A 15,541-nucleotide genomic window follows, 5' to 3' on the forward strand; every position below is an offset into this window, starting at 1 on the left:
TATTTGTGTTTAAGTTAAATAATGTACGCTTTCTTTGATGACTATATTCATCTGGGTGTGGTTTGGGTGTAAACATTATCACATGTTTTTTTAAAGTTTATTTACATGTGGTACAGTTTTGTTTGTTTACCAGTGCCTCCCTGCTCTGGGTACCTCTTTGTGTACACTTTTTTCTTTTCTCTCCTCCCTCCTCACGCACACAGAGTGTCAGCAGCGCCAGGCTTGGGTCACTTGACACACAATCACAGCAAATAGTCTTGTCTTGCCCCGTAAAGCCAAGCCGCACTCAAGGCAGGCCGCGAGAGGCTCCCAAGAAGGCTATCCCTCTGCGTCCGCGCCGTCGTGTTGGAGGCGCTGGCGGCGGGGGGCGGCCTTTCCCACGACGAAAAAGGCCGCGGAGCCCTGACCTTAGCGGGCCTTTTGCGGCGCCCATTCATTGCGGCGAATTAAGGCCTGGCGGTGTTGTCGCCTCGCGCGTCCCGGCGGGGCGATCGCGGCGAGGGGGGAGGGGGAGAGGAGTGGGGGGGGGACTGAGGAGGAGAAGGAAGGGAGGAGAATAAGAGGCAAGGAGGGGAAACGAGGCTTGCAGGAGGCCCTGACGGACGTTTCCTTCGACGGGGTCGTTTGCGGCACTTGCACTGCCTCAGGAGCAGTGCTTTGTGGCTGCCGTTGCAACGCGGCGTTTATGGACGCTTCCATACGTGCTAAACAGGCTTTGGGGGCGGGTGGCAGCCCACGTATGACTGCCGGCCGTGGAAATGTCATGCGCATGGTATTTCTGCCTGATAAACAACGACATTTTAGCCAAGTTGATGAAAACATGAACTTTGCTTGGCGCGGCGATGAGTCCTGAACGAGCACTGTTCCTGAATGCGACCACACATTGTCAAGGCTGTGTGGACTCGTAAGGGGGGGGCAAGGGGCGGGGGAGGGGGTGAGCCATTAAGTCAAGGATAAGGATGTACTGTATGTATGTATGGGTGTGTCAGGGAAGGGGTTCCGCTCCGTTCTTCACTGCCATCTTTAGGCAGAGAAGGCTGAATGGGGTCGTTTGTCACTTCAGCTTGTTAAGACATCCGCATACATACACACTTGAATGGACATACATCCGCTTCAGCGTCACCCCCATACAGTACATACTTACGCATGTATGGTATGCATATATAGTGACAGATAGACACAGTCATGCATACTTGCAAGCATGCGTACATACATAATAATAATGATAATAATAATAAAAATGATGATAATAGTGTTAATGATAATAATAATAGTAATAATAACAATGAGGATAATAATAATAATAATAATAATGATAATAATAATAATAATAATAATAATGATAATAATAATAATAATAATAATAATGATAATGATAATAATAATAATAATAATAATGATAATAATAATAATAACGCTCGCACACATGGCATGGCATTTCGACATACGATAATGAAAAAAGAGAATTTTAAGAAGTTTTGCAAGTGGACGAAATTCCCGAGTCATGCCTGTATTTGTATACCAGCTATTGAACGAAAAAAAGAATGTTCGTTTTATTTTTCTCTACGCACCGAGTATCGCGCCGGGAATTTTTGCTTGAACATTGCTCCAGGCAAACACAAATTTTTCGGTTCCATTTTTTCGATAATTTGACGAGCCATGTGCGGAAAGTTAGAGCGCTCATATTGAAGCGGTGAATGTGGGAGCGTAGCTGGTTATATCAGTGTTAAAGTGGCGGGTATTTGGGACGTTTGGCTTTTTTTGCGTTTTTTTCCGGGGTTTGTTTATATGGGAATGTGTATCTCTCTCGGTGCCGTTTGGGACTGAGATCATCGTCTTGGTTCTCGCGTTTGCCTTGTTCCATCTTTTTGGTTTTATGCGATGGGTTTAAAGGGAGGAAGAGGAGGAAGAGGGAGGGAGGAGGGAGTTGGGGTGGCACAAGGGGAGCGGGGCCAGTTTGTTGTTACTCCCTCTCATTAACCCTGTGGCAAAACCCTCCCCCCCCCCTCTTCCGCCCCGCCCGATCCCCCAGCCAGGTGTGGAGCTCGGTAGGGGGGGAAGCGAGAGGATGGGGGGAGGGGATGCCAGACGCCCGTATAGAGACACAGGAGGCATTACCACGTCGCATTTAATTACGGTGGGCGCTCATAAGGGCGGCATACAAGGGCCCCATATGTTAGCGTGTCGTGAGGGCGTGGGGGTTGGGGTTGAGGCTGTGTGGGTGCCCCGTAGGCCTAGTGCCATAAATAAAAGGGGTGGGGAAGGGCGCAGCGGCGGGGGCGTCAAGAGCGGCCACACCTGTTATGCTCGCAGGTGAATAGGCCTACATCGCTGATGTCGGCGATGCTGCCTCGCCTTCCTGTAAATACACACGCGACATTTGCATATATTAAACCTTAGAAGCACGTGTAAATAAGGGATAACTAGTCACATACGATACATACATGCTAGATTTTTTTAATATATTTTTTTTCTTTCATATTCATGGTTAAAAACTCACTCCCTTGCTTTAATAGTTCCCGGGCCATTGCTTCTTTTTTTCTTTTTCTCTTGCTTTCGCTAATGGTTTCAAGATTAAGACGAAAAGAGAGACGCCACGAAGAGCCAGCGCAGCTCCCCGGGGCGCGATTGGGTGACCTTTGCAACGCCCGCGATTCGAATTTAATACCAAATCCACAGAAAAGTGTTCTCCTCCTACGCCCTTTGGGAAGCCGACATCTGATCCCCATGTGCTTCGCGTTCGCTTCGCCTCGCTTCTTTATCCCTTCTCTCCTCTCTTTGTCTCGCTTTCTGTCCTTAGCTTTCACTCACTCTCTCTCTCTCTTTTTGTTTTTTGTTGTTGTTTTTTTTCCCCGCTCACGCATTCGTCCTCTTGCATTCATCACTTCTCGCCTCTTTGTCCAGTGTGCATCCCCTGAGTCTTCCCCCTCCCCCTCCCCCTCCCCTCTCCCTTCTCCTTCCATTCCCCCTCCCCTCTCCCTTCTCCTTCCATTCCCCCTCCCCCATCCCCCTACCCCTCTCCCCATCCCTTCCCCAGTCTCGTCCTGCAACACTATCAGTCGCAGCTGGCACGCTGGCTGTGCAAGAACGCTGGCAGCCGACGGGCAAAAACCTATGATGTCATTGCCACGCCAGAGCTGATGTTCCAACACGTTAACGATGCGCTTCGACCTAGACGTATTTTTTTGTCTTTTTTGTGTACTTTATTGTCTCTGAATTCCTTTTTTTAGGGCCAGGGGGGAGTGGGTATTTGCTTTGGGAGACACAATGATTGAGCTTGCCGAATGCCATTCCCAGTTGTAATATCAGATGTGGTATTTTTTTTCTTCTGAGAACTCCTCTTTCCCTCCTCTCCCACCTCCTCTCTCTCTCTCGTCCCCCCTCTCCTCTCTCTCCTCCTCCTCTCTCTCTGTACCATCCTTCCCTCCCTCCTCCCTTTCCTCCCAAGTGCGTGACAGAGACGGTGCGGCAGACAAAGTGTCTGTCGGGGTCACGTGACGGCTCTGTCGGAGGCGTCGAGCTTCGACACGTGAGCTTCGGGAGGAGGGCCATCAGGTTGGGATCAGGGGAGGTAGGGGAGGGGGAGTTGGACACGTGGTCAGGTCGGGACCCCCTTACCCCCCCCCCCCTCCTCCCTGACACAGGTCGGTGGGGAGTCGTGCGTGGAGACGACGCCGCTGCCTTAGGCTCACGCTTGAGGCTCGTCGGGAATAATCCGCAGATTGTGAGGCTGGGCGGACGAGCTGCGGCGGTCTTGGGTACTTTCTCAGTTTTTTATTTTTTTATTTTTCATTAATTTTTGGTTTATTACGCGTCTCTCTCTCTCTCTCTCTCTCTCTCTCTCTCTCTCTCTCTCTCTCTCTCTCTCTCTCTCTCTCTCTCTCTCTCTCTCTCTCTCTCTCTCTCTCTCTCTCTCTCTCTCTTCAAGGTCTGTTAGAGGTAATATATTGCCTGCACATTATATCTTCTTTTTTCTCTCCGTTCGGCCCATGTGGTCCTTAGCTCGGCTCTTGTGGGAGAGCATCCTCAGTATGTCAAGGCCTCGTTCCCCTAAGGAGCTTCACACGATTGCGCTCACACAAGAAGTCAAGTCGAGGAACACATGTGTCAACGATAAGCTAATCAGCACACTACATGCGGGACACATGTGTAGCCGCAGTGAGAGCGCGCTGCGGGACGCCTCGCGGGTGTTGGCGGCGGTGGGCGGCGACGGGAGTGGGGGAGAGAGGGAGAGGAGGACAAGGAGAGAAAGAGAGGGGGAGAGGTAAATGGCGATAAATTGGAGAGAGAGAGAGAGAGAGAGAGAGAGGCAGGCAGGCAGGCAGGCAGGCAGGCAGGCAGGCAGGCAGGCAGGCAGGCAGGCAGGCAGGCAGGCAGGCAGTTGATGCAGTTGATGCAGTTGATGCAGTTTGGGAAACACTAGCATGTGGCGTCGGCTTCGAGGCGCAAGGGCAAGCAAGTAAGAAATGTTGCAGTGCCAGCCTCGCCCCCCCCCCTCACCCCCTCAAACCCTCCCTCCCCCTCTCCCAGAGCAGCGTCTGAAAGCAATTTTATCTTCTTGCCATTAGCCCCGACCGAGTGGTCGTCGGAAATCGGCCGACCTCGGATACCGAACAAAACGTCCCCATCGCGCGATCGGGCTGGTCGGGTCCCCGAGCGTGGCCGGACCCGGTGGAGGAACGGCTCATGCGCGCGAAATCTGTGCGCTTTGGGAGGGATGAGAGCGAGAAATCTGCAGAAGAAATAAAGGAGGAGGAGGGAATCTTAGGGGATTGCAGTGGCGCGTGCGGGCGAGGGGGGAGGGGGAGGGCGGGGAGAGGGGACGGAGTAAGGAGGGAGGGGTGGCTTTGTGCCTACTTGGGGGGAAATAACTTTGTGTAATTCACTTGCCGTTCACGAGCTTGTAGAGTGCACGTTCAGCGGTTTTTGAGCAGGAACTTCGATGATGGTGTTATAGCTGCGCTGTGCTCCCCGGCGTACCTCTCTCTCTCTCTCTCTCTCTCTCCCTCTCCCTCTCCCTCTCTCTCTCTCTCTCTCTCTCTCTCTCTCTCTCTCTCTCTCTCTCTTCCTCTCTCTCTCTCTCTCTCTCTCTCTCTCTCTCTCTCTCTCTCTCTCTCTCTCTCTCTCTCTCTCTCTCTCTCTCTCTCTCTCTCTCTCTCTCTCTCTCTCTCTCTCTCTCTCTCTCTCTCTCTCCCTCTCTCTCTCTCTCTCTCTCTCTCTCTCTCTCTCTCTCTCTCTCTCTCTCTCTCTCTCTCTCTCTCTCTCTCTCTCTCTCTCTCTCTCTCTCTCTCTCTCTCTCTCTCTCTCTCTCTCTCTCTCTCTCTCTCTCTCTCTCTCTCTCCTCTCTCTCTCTCTCTCTCTCTCTCTCTCTCTCTCTCTCTCTCTCTCTCTCTCTCTCTCTCTCTCTCTCTCTCCTCTCTCTCTCTCTCTCTCTCTCTCTCTCTCTCTCTCTCTCTCTCTCTCCTCTCTCCCTCTCTCTCCTCTCTCCTCTCTCCCTTCTCTCTCTCTCTCTCTCCTCTCTCCCTCTCCCTCTCCCTCTCCTCCTCCTCTCCCTCTCCCTCTCTCCCTCCCTCCCTCCCTCCCTCCCTCCCTCCCTCTCTCCCTCCCTCCCTTCTTTTTTCCCACCCACCCACTCAGACATAAATACGATCTGTTATCATAGACGCATTTGCGACAATAACACTACTGGTGGCCATTGGGTCAGGCTGCAGTGAAGGTCAGTCCGGTGCGGTTAAGCCTCGAATCCTTCAGCCAGTGCAGCCATATTTCGGCCTCGCAACTCCGTGATTATCAGTGTAAACAAACACGTAGTTCGCCGTCTACAAATGACTGCCCATAGTTTTTTTTATGCTGTTCCTCCTTTTTTTTTTACCATCCGGCATGAAAGTTCATAATTAGATTTGGACTGGAGGGCCATTGAGGGTTAAGCTAGGCTACGGCGACAGTCATAGTCGTTGGCTCCCTTTTACGAGGCGAGTTCGGGTGCGGAGGAGGGCCACAGGAGCAGCGCGTGCCATGGACCATAAGGGCGGCTCTGGCTTGGAAACTGCAAGGCGGAAGGAGCCTTAGAAGCAGTGGAGGGATAGTTCTTTCTTCACCCAGTAGGTTTTACTGGTCCTGCGGGACTCGGACAATCCTCACTTAAGCAGCACTTCCCAAGGGCCGAAGAACCAGCGCCTCGCCAGGAATTCCTTCGTGACAGCGCAGAGCCTACCCGATGCTTTCACGCCTTGGATGGCCTTGCTTTTGCTCCCTCTGCAGTCGGGATACATATGCAGACATATCGGGGCTTGTAAACACACACACACACACACACACGCACACACACACACACACACACACACACACACACACACACACACACACACACACACACACACACACACACACACACACACACACACACACACACACACACACACACACACACACACACACACAAAATTATGCAGACTCACAAGGAAATCGTCATTGTAGGCCTATGTGTGTTTCCCTCGCTCATTTCCACCCCGGCAGCGTTGGGAGTCCATGAACGGCTGGAGACCATTTCCGAGGAAGATTTTAAGGCGACACGAATTCCCATTAAAAGCGATAGCAAATTGCAGGAAAAGTTCACACGCTGCAACAACAGGGGTAGGGGAGGGGAGGGGAGGGGGGAGGGTAAGGGAACGGGGAGGGGAAAGGTTTCGTGTCCGGCGCTACGGTTTCACGTCGGAGAGAGGGATTATGGGCCGTATGACGAGGGGTTCGTAGGGGCGGAAATGGCGTGCGAAGGGGGCCGTTCATCGGGGCGGGGGGCAATTTATTAAACGTGCCCCTCGGGTATTCTTAGAGAGAGCCAACTTGTCGTTCCGGAGGAGGGATCAAGGAGCTGATGGGCGGAGGGGATGGTATGGGAGGGAAGGGGCGCGGATGGGGGTGGGGGGAGGGGTCGGGGGTGGGGGTTGGTATGAAATGGGTAATGGACTGTCTGAAGGGGACGACCAAAGAGGGCTCGGATGATACATGAAGAGGGACGTAGCAGGAACGAGTGAAAGAGAGAGAGAGAGAGAGAGAGAGAGAGAGAGAGAGAGAGAGAGAGAGAGAGAGAGAGAGAGAGAGCAAAACAAACTAGAAAAATCAGCTGAAAAAATACGCATTTCCAGCATTGCAAATCCCCACGCTTTCAGAAACAGAACAAAAAAATGCTTTAGCAACGGGCAAAGGAGCGCCATTGCAAGGTTAAATCAGCATTGCAGGAAAGCGGAAGGTCCATTGCACAAGGATGCCATGAATAAGTCATTAGACCTACTTGAGGCTGCTGGAAAGAGGGGGAGAGGAGGGGGAGGGGAGCGGGACGAGGAGGAGGAGGCGCAGGGGGAGTGGGAGAGGAGGAGGAGGAGGAGGGGAGAGGGAGGAGAAAGAGAAGATGGTGGGGAGAGAGGGAGAGGAGGAGGAGGAGGAGCAGGGGGAAGAGGAGGAGGGAGAGGGGGAAGGAGGAGGTGGAGGGAGAGGGAGGAGGAGGAGAAAGAGGAGATGGTGGGGAGAGAGGGGAAGAAGGAGTAGGAGGAAGAGGGGAGGTAGGCGGAGGGAGGGAATGGAGGGGAGAGTCCAAGGGTGGGGGAGTAGGGGGGAGGGGGTTTCATTCCGTCTCGCGTTTGAAAAAGAATTATTAACCATGTCTCTTTCTGGGCGGCCAAAGCTGTATTTGCCTATTAATATTTCTTTGATACCGTACTACCCGGGGAAATTTGAAGAGTGAAACTTTCATGGGATGTTTATTATTTTTGTGACTTGTTGATCGTTAATATTTAAATTTTCATGGTTGTTGACGTAGCGAGCCGCCGCCCGAAGATATTGCATGCATTAGTAATTTATGAGACTTTTGATTAACTTTTTTTTCTTTTGCAGTTTTTCTTGCAATTTTATCTTGGGCTTTTGTTTTTATGCGGACATTCCCAGATGGCTGGAATTACATTCCTGCGTGTGCATGCATCACACGTTGGGACACAGGCCAGCGCGTGCACACACTCACACACAATACACACACACACACACAAGCGCGTGAGCACACACACACACACACATACATACATACATACATACATACATACATACATACATACATACATACATACATACATACACGCACACGCACACGCACACGCACACGCACACACACACACACACACACACACACACACACACACACACACACACACACACACACACACACACACACACACACACACACACACACACACACACACACACACACTCCCCCCCCCCCTTTCACACTGCAACACCCGGCCAAAGAATTTTATCGACCGCCGGCCGCCGCTGCTTATTCGAGTTCGCAGAATTTCAATAAAGGTCGTCTGGCGCGAGGTAGAGTAGCGGGGATCCGGCGGAAGCTCTCTCTGCCGCAGAAGACCACAGAGGACGCGGCTCTCGGGTATTTACGCGACGCCCAAGACGGAGGATCCAATACTTATAATGGCTATTGAATTCTCCGTGTCAGGGGTTGGGGGTGCGGGGAGGGGAGGGAGGGAGGGAGGTGGTAGCGGAGGGCGCGACGGTTTTTTCTCCTGTTTTTTTTTTTTTTTTTCTCTCTCTCTCTCTTCTCTTCTTTGTTCTCTCTTTTCGTAGAGTTTCTCCGTCTTTCTCATTTCCCTTCCCTCTCACTCCCCTTCTTTCTTCCATCCATTCCTTTCTCCTTCTTTCTTCTCCTCTTCGTGACCGCAAGGAATTCAATCATATCAGTCTGTTTCTCCTTTAAGTTATTTTTTTCTTTATTTTTTAAAAGGGAAATGATAGCTGTCGATATATATTATTTTTCCTGAAATCAAAGTCTCTCCGCCATTTATTCTTCAATTCTTTTATGCTTCCTCCTTTTCTTTTTTTGTTTTTTCCTCTTTTTTTCCTTTCTTTTCAGAGGGGGGAAATGTGGAAACCGTGTTCTCAAGAGTCCTTCGGGTTATGCCTCGGAGCTTTAGCATTGCAAATTCCTTTTGTTAGGGGCCCTGGAGGGATATTGCAAAGCCAGTTAGAATGGTGTTGCTAACTTGAGAGAGAAAACAGACCGGGGGGGGCGTCTGGAAGGGAGGGGGATTTATTAAGAGGGAGAGGGAGAAGGGGATGGAGAGAGAGGGAGAAGGGGAGGGAGGGAGAGGGAGAAGGGGAGGGAGGGAGGGGGAGAAGGGGATGGAGGGAGGGAGAGAAAGAGATGGAGAAGGGGAGAAGGAGAGGGAAACAGGGGGAAGGGAACGGGCAGGAGGGATATTATAGGGAAGGGGGAAGATGGGAAAGAGATAGGGAGATGGAGACTGAAAGGTTGGAGAAGGAGAGGAGGGGGAGGGAGACTGAAAGGGAGGAAAGAGATAGAGAGAGAGATGTAGAGAAAATTAATAAATCCCGCATCAACAAGGCAGGATTACTGTAAAGGCGAAGGTTATTTTGGCACGTGCGGGCTGTTGTGCTTCCCGCCGTGTGTGTTGCTCCATTTTTGTTATTGTTGTTCTTCGCGCCTAATCTCCTTTCTGTTTTCTTTGCAGGAACATCGTCTATAATATCAGCATTCATAACCTGGAGGAAAACTACAGTCAGGTGAGTTTATTTGCTTTTGTTATTAAATGTGTTTATTTGTGTTCAGGTTACATCCACGAGGACGAACTGCCACATCGACACGTACGCACACATGCATACTCACATACATGTATATACCCATACGTTCACATGCACACACATACGCATACACACAAATGTACAGACGAACACTATACACTCAAGTAACACACACACATACGCAAACACACGTCAATCCACACACATACACGTAAACACGTGTGCATTTGTAAGCACATAATTTTAAAAACAAGTCTACACAATGGTCTTGTTTTAAATCTGATAGCGGGAGATAGGCAGTGATTTCCTCTTTCTGAAACCGAAGCCGACGGAATGCCGCGCCGGGCTCTTCTTGATCTTGTGTCAACAGCGCGGCGGGTCGTATCCCAGCGCCGTCCACTGTATATCAATTAGCAGATCCTTGGCGCAGCAGTGTTTAGCCCTGCAGTTGCTGCTCGCTTAATCCCTCGGGCGCGGGGGGCCTCCTCCTCGGCGCCCTCCGAGCTCTCGCGGGGAAAGCGGCGGCTTGATTCGGCTTGCGATTGGATTGCTCGCGATTAGGGAGTCCTTAATACTACTCGGCTTGTGTGGAAAGGCTGATTGCGGCGGATTGCGTGATTAGGTGCCATTGGGCGACGAAAGTTGAGCCGAAAGAGTGAAGGCGACAGAAGCCCTTTTGCGCGCGATTGAAGCTCGACAAGTGCGAATTCGATCCCTTTAATGTGAGCTAATGGTTCGGGCGAGTTGATAAACGCGGGCTTTAAATGCGAACTTTCACTATAAGGAAAAGCACATTTAACTTTCACTTCTTTCGCTATTAACCGATATTAGAATTAAGTTTTCCGAAGCGCTGGAGTTCCCCAAGAACGCAATGAAGATGAGGAACTGAACGTAATTTTCAGATCGCTCATTTCGAGGTTTCTAACTTTCCAAATACACGGTGTTCTTCCTTTGTGGACACGAGTAAGCTTTCTGCGATCATGTAGAGCCCCTTTGATGTCACGGGAAAGCTCTCATAATAAAACCACGACAGAAACACGAGCAAAACACAGCTGTTGCCACTCGACCCTCCTCGAGCCCGGGCGCGAATCCACAAACACGGCGGAGCGATTGCAACAGCTGTCGTTTGTTATTTGCTCGTCGAGGCCGCTGTCTGGCCTGCGGACGTGTCAGGTGGGTGCACAGGGGAGGGGGGGGCATTCACGTGACTGGCCTGGTCACAACATCCGGTCACTGGGCCACGCACGCTGCTTCCGCGCGACCCCCGCGCTCTGTCGCCGCGGTACGTGACCGAGTTTCCCCGGAACACAAGAGCTGCGCACGCGACGCCGCCGATTTGCGTGGCCGCCTGAATGACTGAATCGCGAGACTGGCTCTCGTTGCTTTTATTCGTTTCTTTGATATTCGCTTTTCTTGTTATTTTTACTCTTTTGTGGTTGTGTTGAAGTGCATGTCCCGCAGTCGGCCGGCTTTTTTCTCGAGTCGCGAGCGTCATAACGGGAGGTTTGCGTGGCGCCGCCGCCGCCGCAAAGCCCCGTTCGGTTATCAAGCCGAATTAAACGTTTATATTCTCAAAGGCTGTTTTGGTCACACACTGCCCGGCGCTCTGTTCTCCGGCCTTGTAATTAACTGGTAACGGTCAGGAATGAATCGGTGGAAACTTATTATTTTGCGTTGTTCGAACCGGTGAAATATCCGTAAACCTCGAAGACAGACCCTTTTTTTTCTTTGGGGGGGAGGGGGGGGCGATAAACCCGGAGGTGTCATTAGTTCGGTGTTAATGCGTGGAAGTTCTGGAAGTTGGCCATCTGTAGTCCTCGACGATGCCGCCGCCTCTTCCTCTTCCTCCTTCTTCCTTCCCATCCTCCTTTCCTCCTCCTACTACTACTTATACTACCCCGTCTCTTCCTCCTCCTACTACTACTTATACTACCCCGTCTCTTCCTCCTCCTACTACTACTTATACTACCCCGTCTCTTCCTCCTCCTACTACTACTTATACTACCCCGTCTCTTCCTCCTCCTACTACTACTTTCCCCGTCTCTCCTCCTCCTGCTACTAGTTATACCTCCCCGTCTCTTCCTCCTCCTCCTACTACTACTACCCCTTCCTATTCCTCCACCCCCTCCTATCCTTCCTATTCTTCCTCTTTCCCCACCACCACTACCTCCGCCTCCTCCTAGTCCTCCTTCCCTCCCTCTCCTCCTCCTAGTCCCCCTTCCCTCCCTCTCCTCCTCCTACCTCCTCCCTTCTCCTCCCCTCTACTTTTCCTCGCACTCTTTCCTCCTCCTCCTCCTCCTCCTCCTCCTCCTCCTCCTCCTCCTCCTCCTCCTCCTCCTCCTCCTCCTCGCCCCTCAACCCCTCAAGGAAGAAAGGCAGGGATCGCCCGGGAACGCGCCGCACGGCCGTACCCTGGCCCAACCTAACCCTTCCCCCCCTGCGACTGAAGGCTCTTCGGCGCGCGTGGAGGCAGGGTCGCTCGCCGGGTTCTCTGCCGTGGCGGCGCCGGCTCGGTTCGGTGCACCTGTTGGGTATCATTAGCGGTATTACTCCTGCGCTTGGGGTTGTTGTTATTATTTTGGTGGTGGTGTTGTTGATGTTGTTGTTGTTATTATTACTATTATTATTGTTATTATTATTATTATTATTATTATTATTATTATTATTATTATTATTATTGTCATTATTGATATCACTGCTACTACTATTATTACAGTTATTCGTGTTGATTTGTTGTTGTTGTTGTAATAATGATAATTATTATTGCTTTTGTTATCAGTGCCATTCTAATTGATGCCTCTGTCACCTATGTTATTATTATCACCATATTACTTGCAAATATTAACAGCATTTATTTTTCTGCGATTTCAGAGAATAGTTTGGTACTCCACGGATAAGGATAGTTCCGTGTGCTTCAACAAGGGCAAGTCTGTGGTAAGTACATTTTTTTTTATTGTCATAATTATTATGTTTCTCCTCTTTCTGTCTCTTTTATAGTATTTTTCGCTCAATCTCTCTCCGTCACGGTTATATTAATTTTAAAAGAAACTTGTAGCTACTATAGGCCTATGGCCACCCCCCCCTGCCCCCACGCTGCTTGTCTAGACGTGAGGGTATTGAAAGCCCCCCCCCCCAACATACCCCAACCCCCGGGAACACCTCGCTCCCAGCACCACAGCCGAGGTCGAGCGCCATGCATTTGATTAACTGCATGATCATTCTGCATGATGACCAACCCAGGAAAGACCATGCTGTTAGGGGTTGGGTGCGGCTCTGTGGGTGTGTTGGGCGTGTGGTGGGCGGTCGGTGGGCGGAGGGGGCTGCTGAGGGAGACGTTGATGGGATAAGAAAAAATACATACGGGTTTCACTTTTATGTTTCTCCTATTTTTCTTCATTTCGTATAAAAACAAGGTTATTTGTCTTTTTGGATTTTTTCGTTTTTTCCACGAAGTAAATACTAAGTAATGTAATCTCTGAGTTTAGCAAAGCAGTTGTAATAGGAGCTTGTATGGGAGGTTCTGTAGGGTGTCGAGGGGCGTGCACGATTCCCGTCTCTAGTCCCGTTGATGCCCGTCGCCAGAGCCTGTTAATTGACACTAATGCCAGTCATCTCTGTGCCAGCGGAAGCGCCTCAGTCCAGAGAATGACTATAGGGATAGGGATGTGTTTTTTTTTTCTCTCTCTTTCCCTCTCCTTCCCTCCTTCCCTCTCTCCCTCTCTCCCTCTCTCCCTCTCTCCCTCCCTCCTTCTCCATCTGTTTATCTATTTGTCTATCTATCTTTCTTTGTTACACTCAATAAATATTTTTTCCATGTAGCGTGTTCTTCGCCACTCACTGTTCCGCGAAGCGAGGAGAGGGGGGCGTGTTCCCCGTCTGCAGCGTTGCACAGTGGGCGGCGCATTGCGAAGGGTCTGTTAGGGCCATCACCTTGTTCCCCTTCCACGTCAGGAGCGCAGGAGATACGATGTTTTCCGAGGCAGCCGATGATAGCAGTGTAAACGCGAGGGGGTCGTTGTGCGGACGGCAGTGGCAGGCTGGCTTAAACGTTGGACTGGGTGGGGCTTTTGCAAATATTTCTCTCTCTCTCTTCTCTTCTCTTCTCTTCTCTTCTCTTCTCTTCTCTTCTCTTCTCTTCTCCTCTCCTCTCCTCTCCTCTCCTCTCCTCTCCTCTCCTCTCCTCTCCTCTCCTCTCCTCTCCTCTCCTCTCCTCTCTCTCTCCTCTCTCTCCTCTCTCTCTCCTGTAATCTTTTCATTTCACATTTGGAAGTTTTCCTGCTGCGGTATGCTCTGACAGAGAGCTGGCGCGGGACCCCATGATGTTCCAGCCGGGGGCGGTTGGGCGCTGCCGGACTGCAAAGATTCTGTATTGACTTCTTATTTATGGACAAGAAGATGGGAGGGTTATTGCCGAGGGAATGACCCTGTTTGGCGCAGAGGCCACCATGTTGCTCGGGGAGAAGAGATGTTTTATTCTCTCTGCGGGATTTTGGTTCGGACTCCTATCGGCGGAGAGAAATGGGGAGAGAGACAGGAGATTGACCGCATCACGTGTCTTCATAGTTCATCTGTCAGGCTTCTCTTGGCTTTAAAAGGGAGATTCGAGTGCTTGCGGAGGAAAGAAAAAGAAACACGGACAATTTTCTCCTTTTTTTCTTTGATTTATTACCTTCTTTTTCCTCCCTGGCGTTTTGTGACGTTGAGTGAGCGAAGGACGCATAACTAGAGCAGCTTGGGGAGGAGTTGAAGGAGGTTTATGGTGTGGAAGAGGGTGGTTTGTGCCTCCGTCGGGCTTGTGTCTGTGACTGATGAGTTAGCCAGGTGTGAGGGGGGGAGGGGAGGGGGAGTTCAGGTGGTAGGGGGATGGGGAGAAGAGGAGAGAAGTGTTTGTTTGTGTTCGCCGGTCCGTATTTGTAGACGCTAATGGAATTAACTCATGGCTTGCCTAATGAATAGAGTGTTTGGGGCATTCCACACGAGACAGAAGGAAGGGGAGGAGGGAGGAAGCGAGAACTCTGAAGGCGCAATCTGGGCCGGATTTCCTATTACTGTTCCGAATGAGGTTGAGGTGTTTGTTTTCGTTTCGTGATCGATATGTTTATTGTTGTGTCTGATCGCTCGTCCAGACATCTAATCATCAGTCAGTAACGAGCTCTATGAACTGAAGGCTGCTTGACTGGGTGCTTCACTGTGGTCGCGTGATGATTGTAATGGGAGGCGTCTAATTAATTACAGATAGATGCATCCCCAATTTATGGTGAACTTTATCTGAAACCTCACCTTCCTTTTTGGTAAAGGTAAAAAAGTATGTTGAACTTTTCCGACAGCGGAGCACACCGTCAGCAATCACTGAGGTTAGGAAAAAGGGCGAATTGGCGGCGTAACGGTCGGGCGTGCGCTGGCCCAGTTTCGGTGTCTTATTTTGTATATTTGTGGAAGAATGACTTTTGGCGGTAAAATATCGGAGGGGGAGGATGGAAAGGTGGATGGAGGGAGAGGAGGGAAGAATTGCAAATGCGTGTGAGAGTGAATGAAAGAGAAGAAGAGAGACGAAGAGAAAACGAGGGCCCTATTGACTGGGACCGGAATGACTTCTTGAATTCGTTTACGGCGAGGTTAATCTGATTGCCTGTCCCTTATGGAAATGCACGGTCAAAAAGACCCCTGTGTGACGCGCCGCTGGGGATGGCCGCTGACGGGCGGACGGGCGGCGACGGAGGCCGCCTGCTCTAATGTAGGCCTATGTGACGGAATGCTCGGGGACCCGCGGCGACGCTTCCCGCCGAGAGAAGGCGGCCGACCTCCCCGACGATTCCCTCGCGGCGTCACCGCGACACGACTTTCTCGGCAATTACGTTTCATTACGTCCGAGGTGGAGTTGTAGTGGCGTGTGTGGCGGCGCTGCCCCCCACTGCGGCCCCGGTGCGGCGGCCGGAGT

At 51.0% G+C, this 15,541-nt stretch overlaps 1 protein-coding gene across 8 annotated transcripts in view; it reads left to right on the forward strand.

Annotated features, from left to right (window-relative positions):
* Positions 1 to 15,541, forward strand: part of LOC113818546 (semaphorin-1A) — a 349,340-nt gene that overhangs the window by 309,179 nt on the left and 24,620 nt on the right. For all 8 annotated transcript variants that reach the window (XM_070127813.1, XM_070127818.1, XM_070127819.1 and 5 more), the window contains 2 exons: positions 9,534 to 9,585; positions 12,475 to 12,537. In XM_070127813.1, coding sequence (XP_069983914.1) covers positions 9,534 to 9,585; positions 12,475 to 12,537 — 115 coding nt within the window. The remainder of the gene's footprint in view (positions 1 to 9,533; positions 9,586 to 12,474; positions 12,538 to 15,541) is intronic.

The sequence above is a fragment of the Penaeus vannamei genome, chromosome 12 (genome assembly GCF_042767895.1).
Source record: "Penaeus vannamei isolate JL-2024 chromosome 12, ASM4276789v1, whole genome shotgun sequence".
Taxonomy (NCBI): domain Eukaryota; kingdom Metazoa; phylum Arthropoda; class Malacostraca; order Decapoda; family Penaeidae; genus Penaeus; species Penaeus vannamei.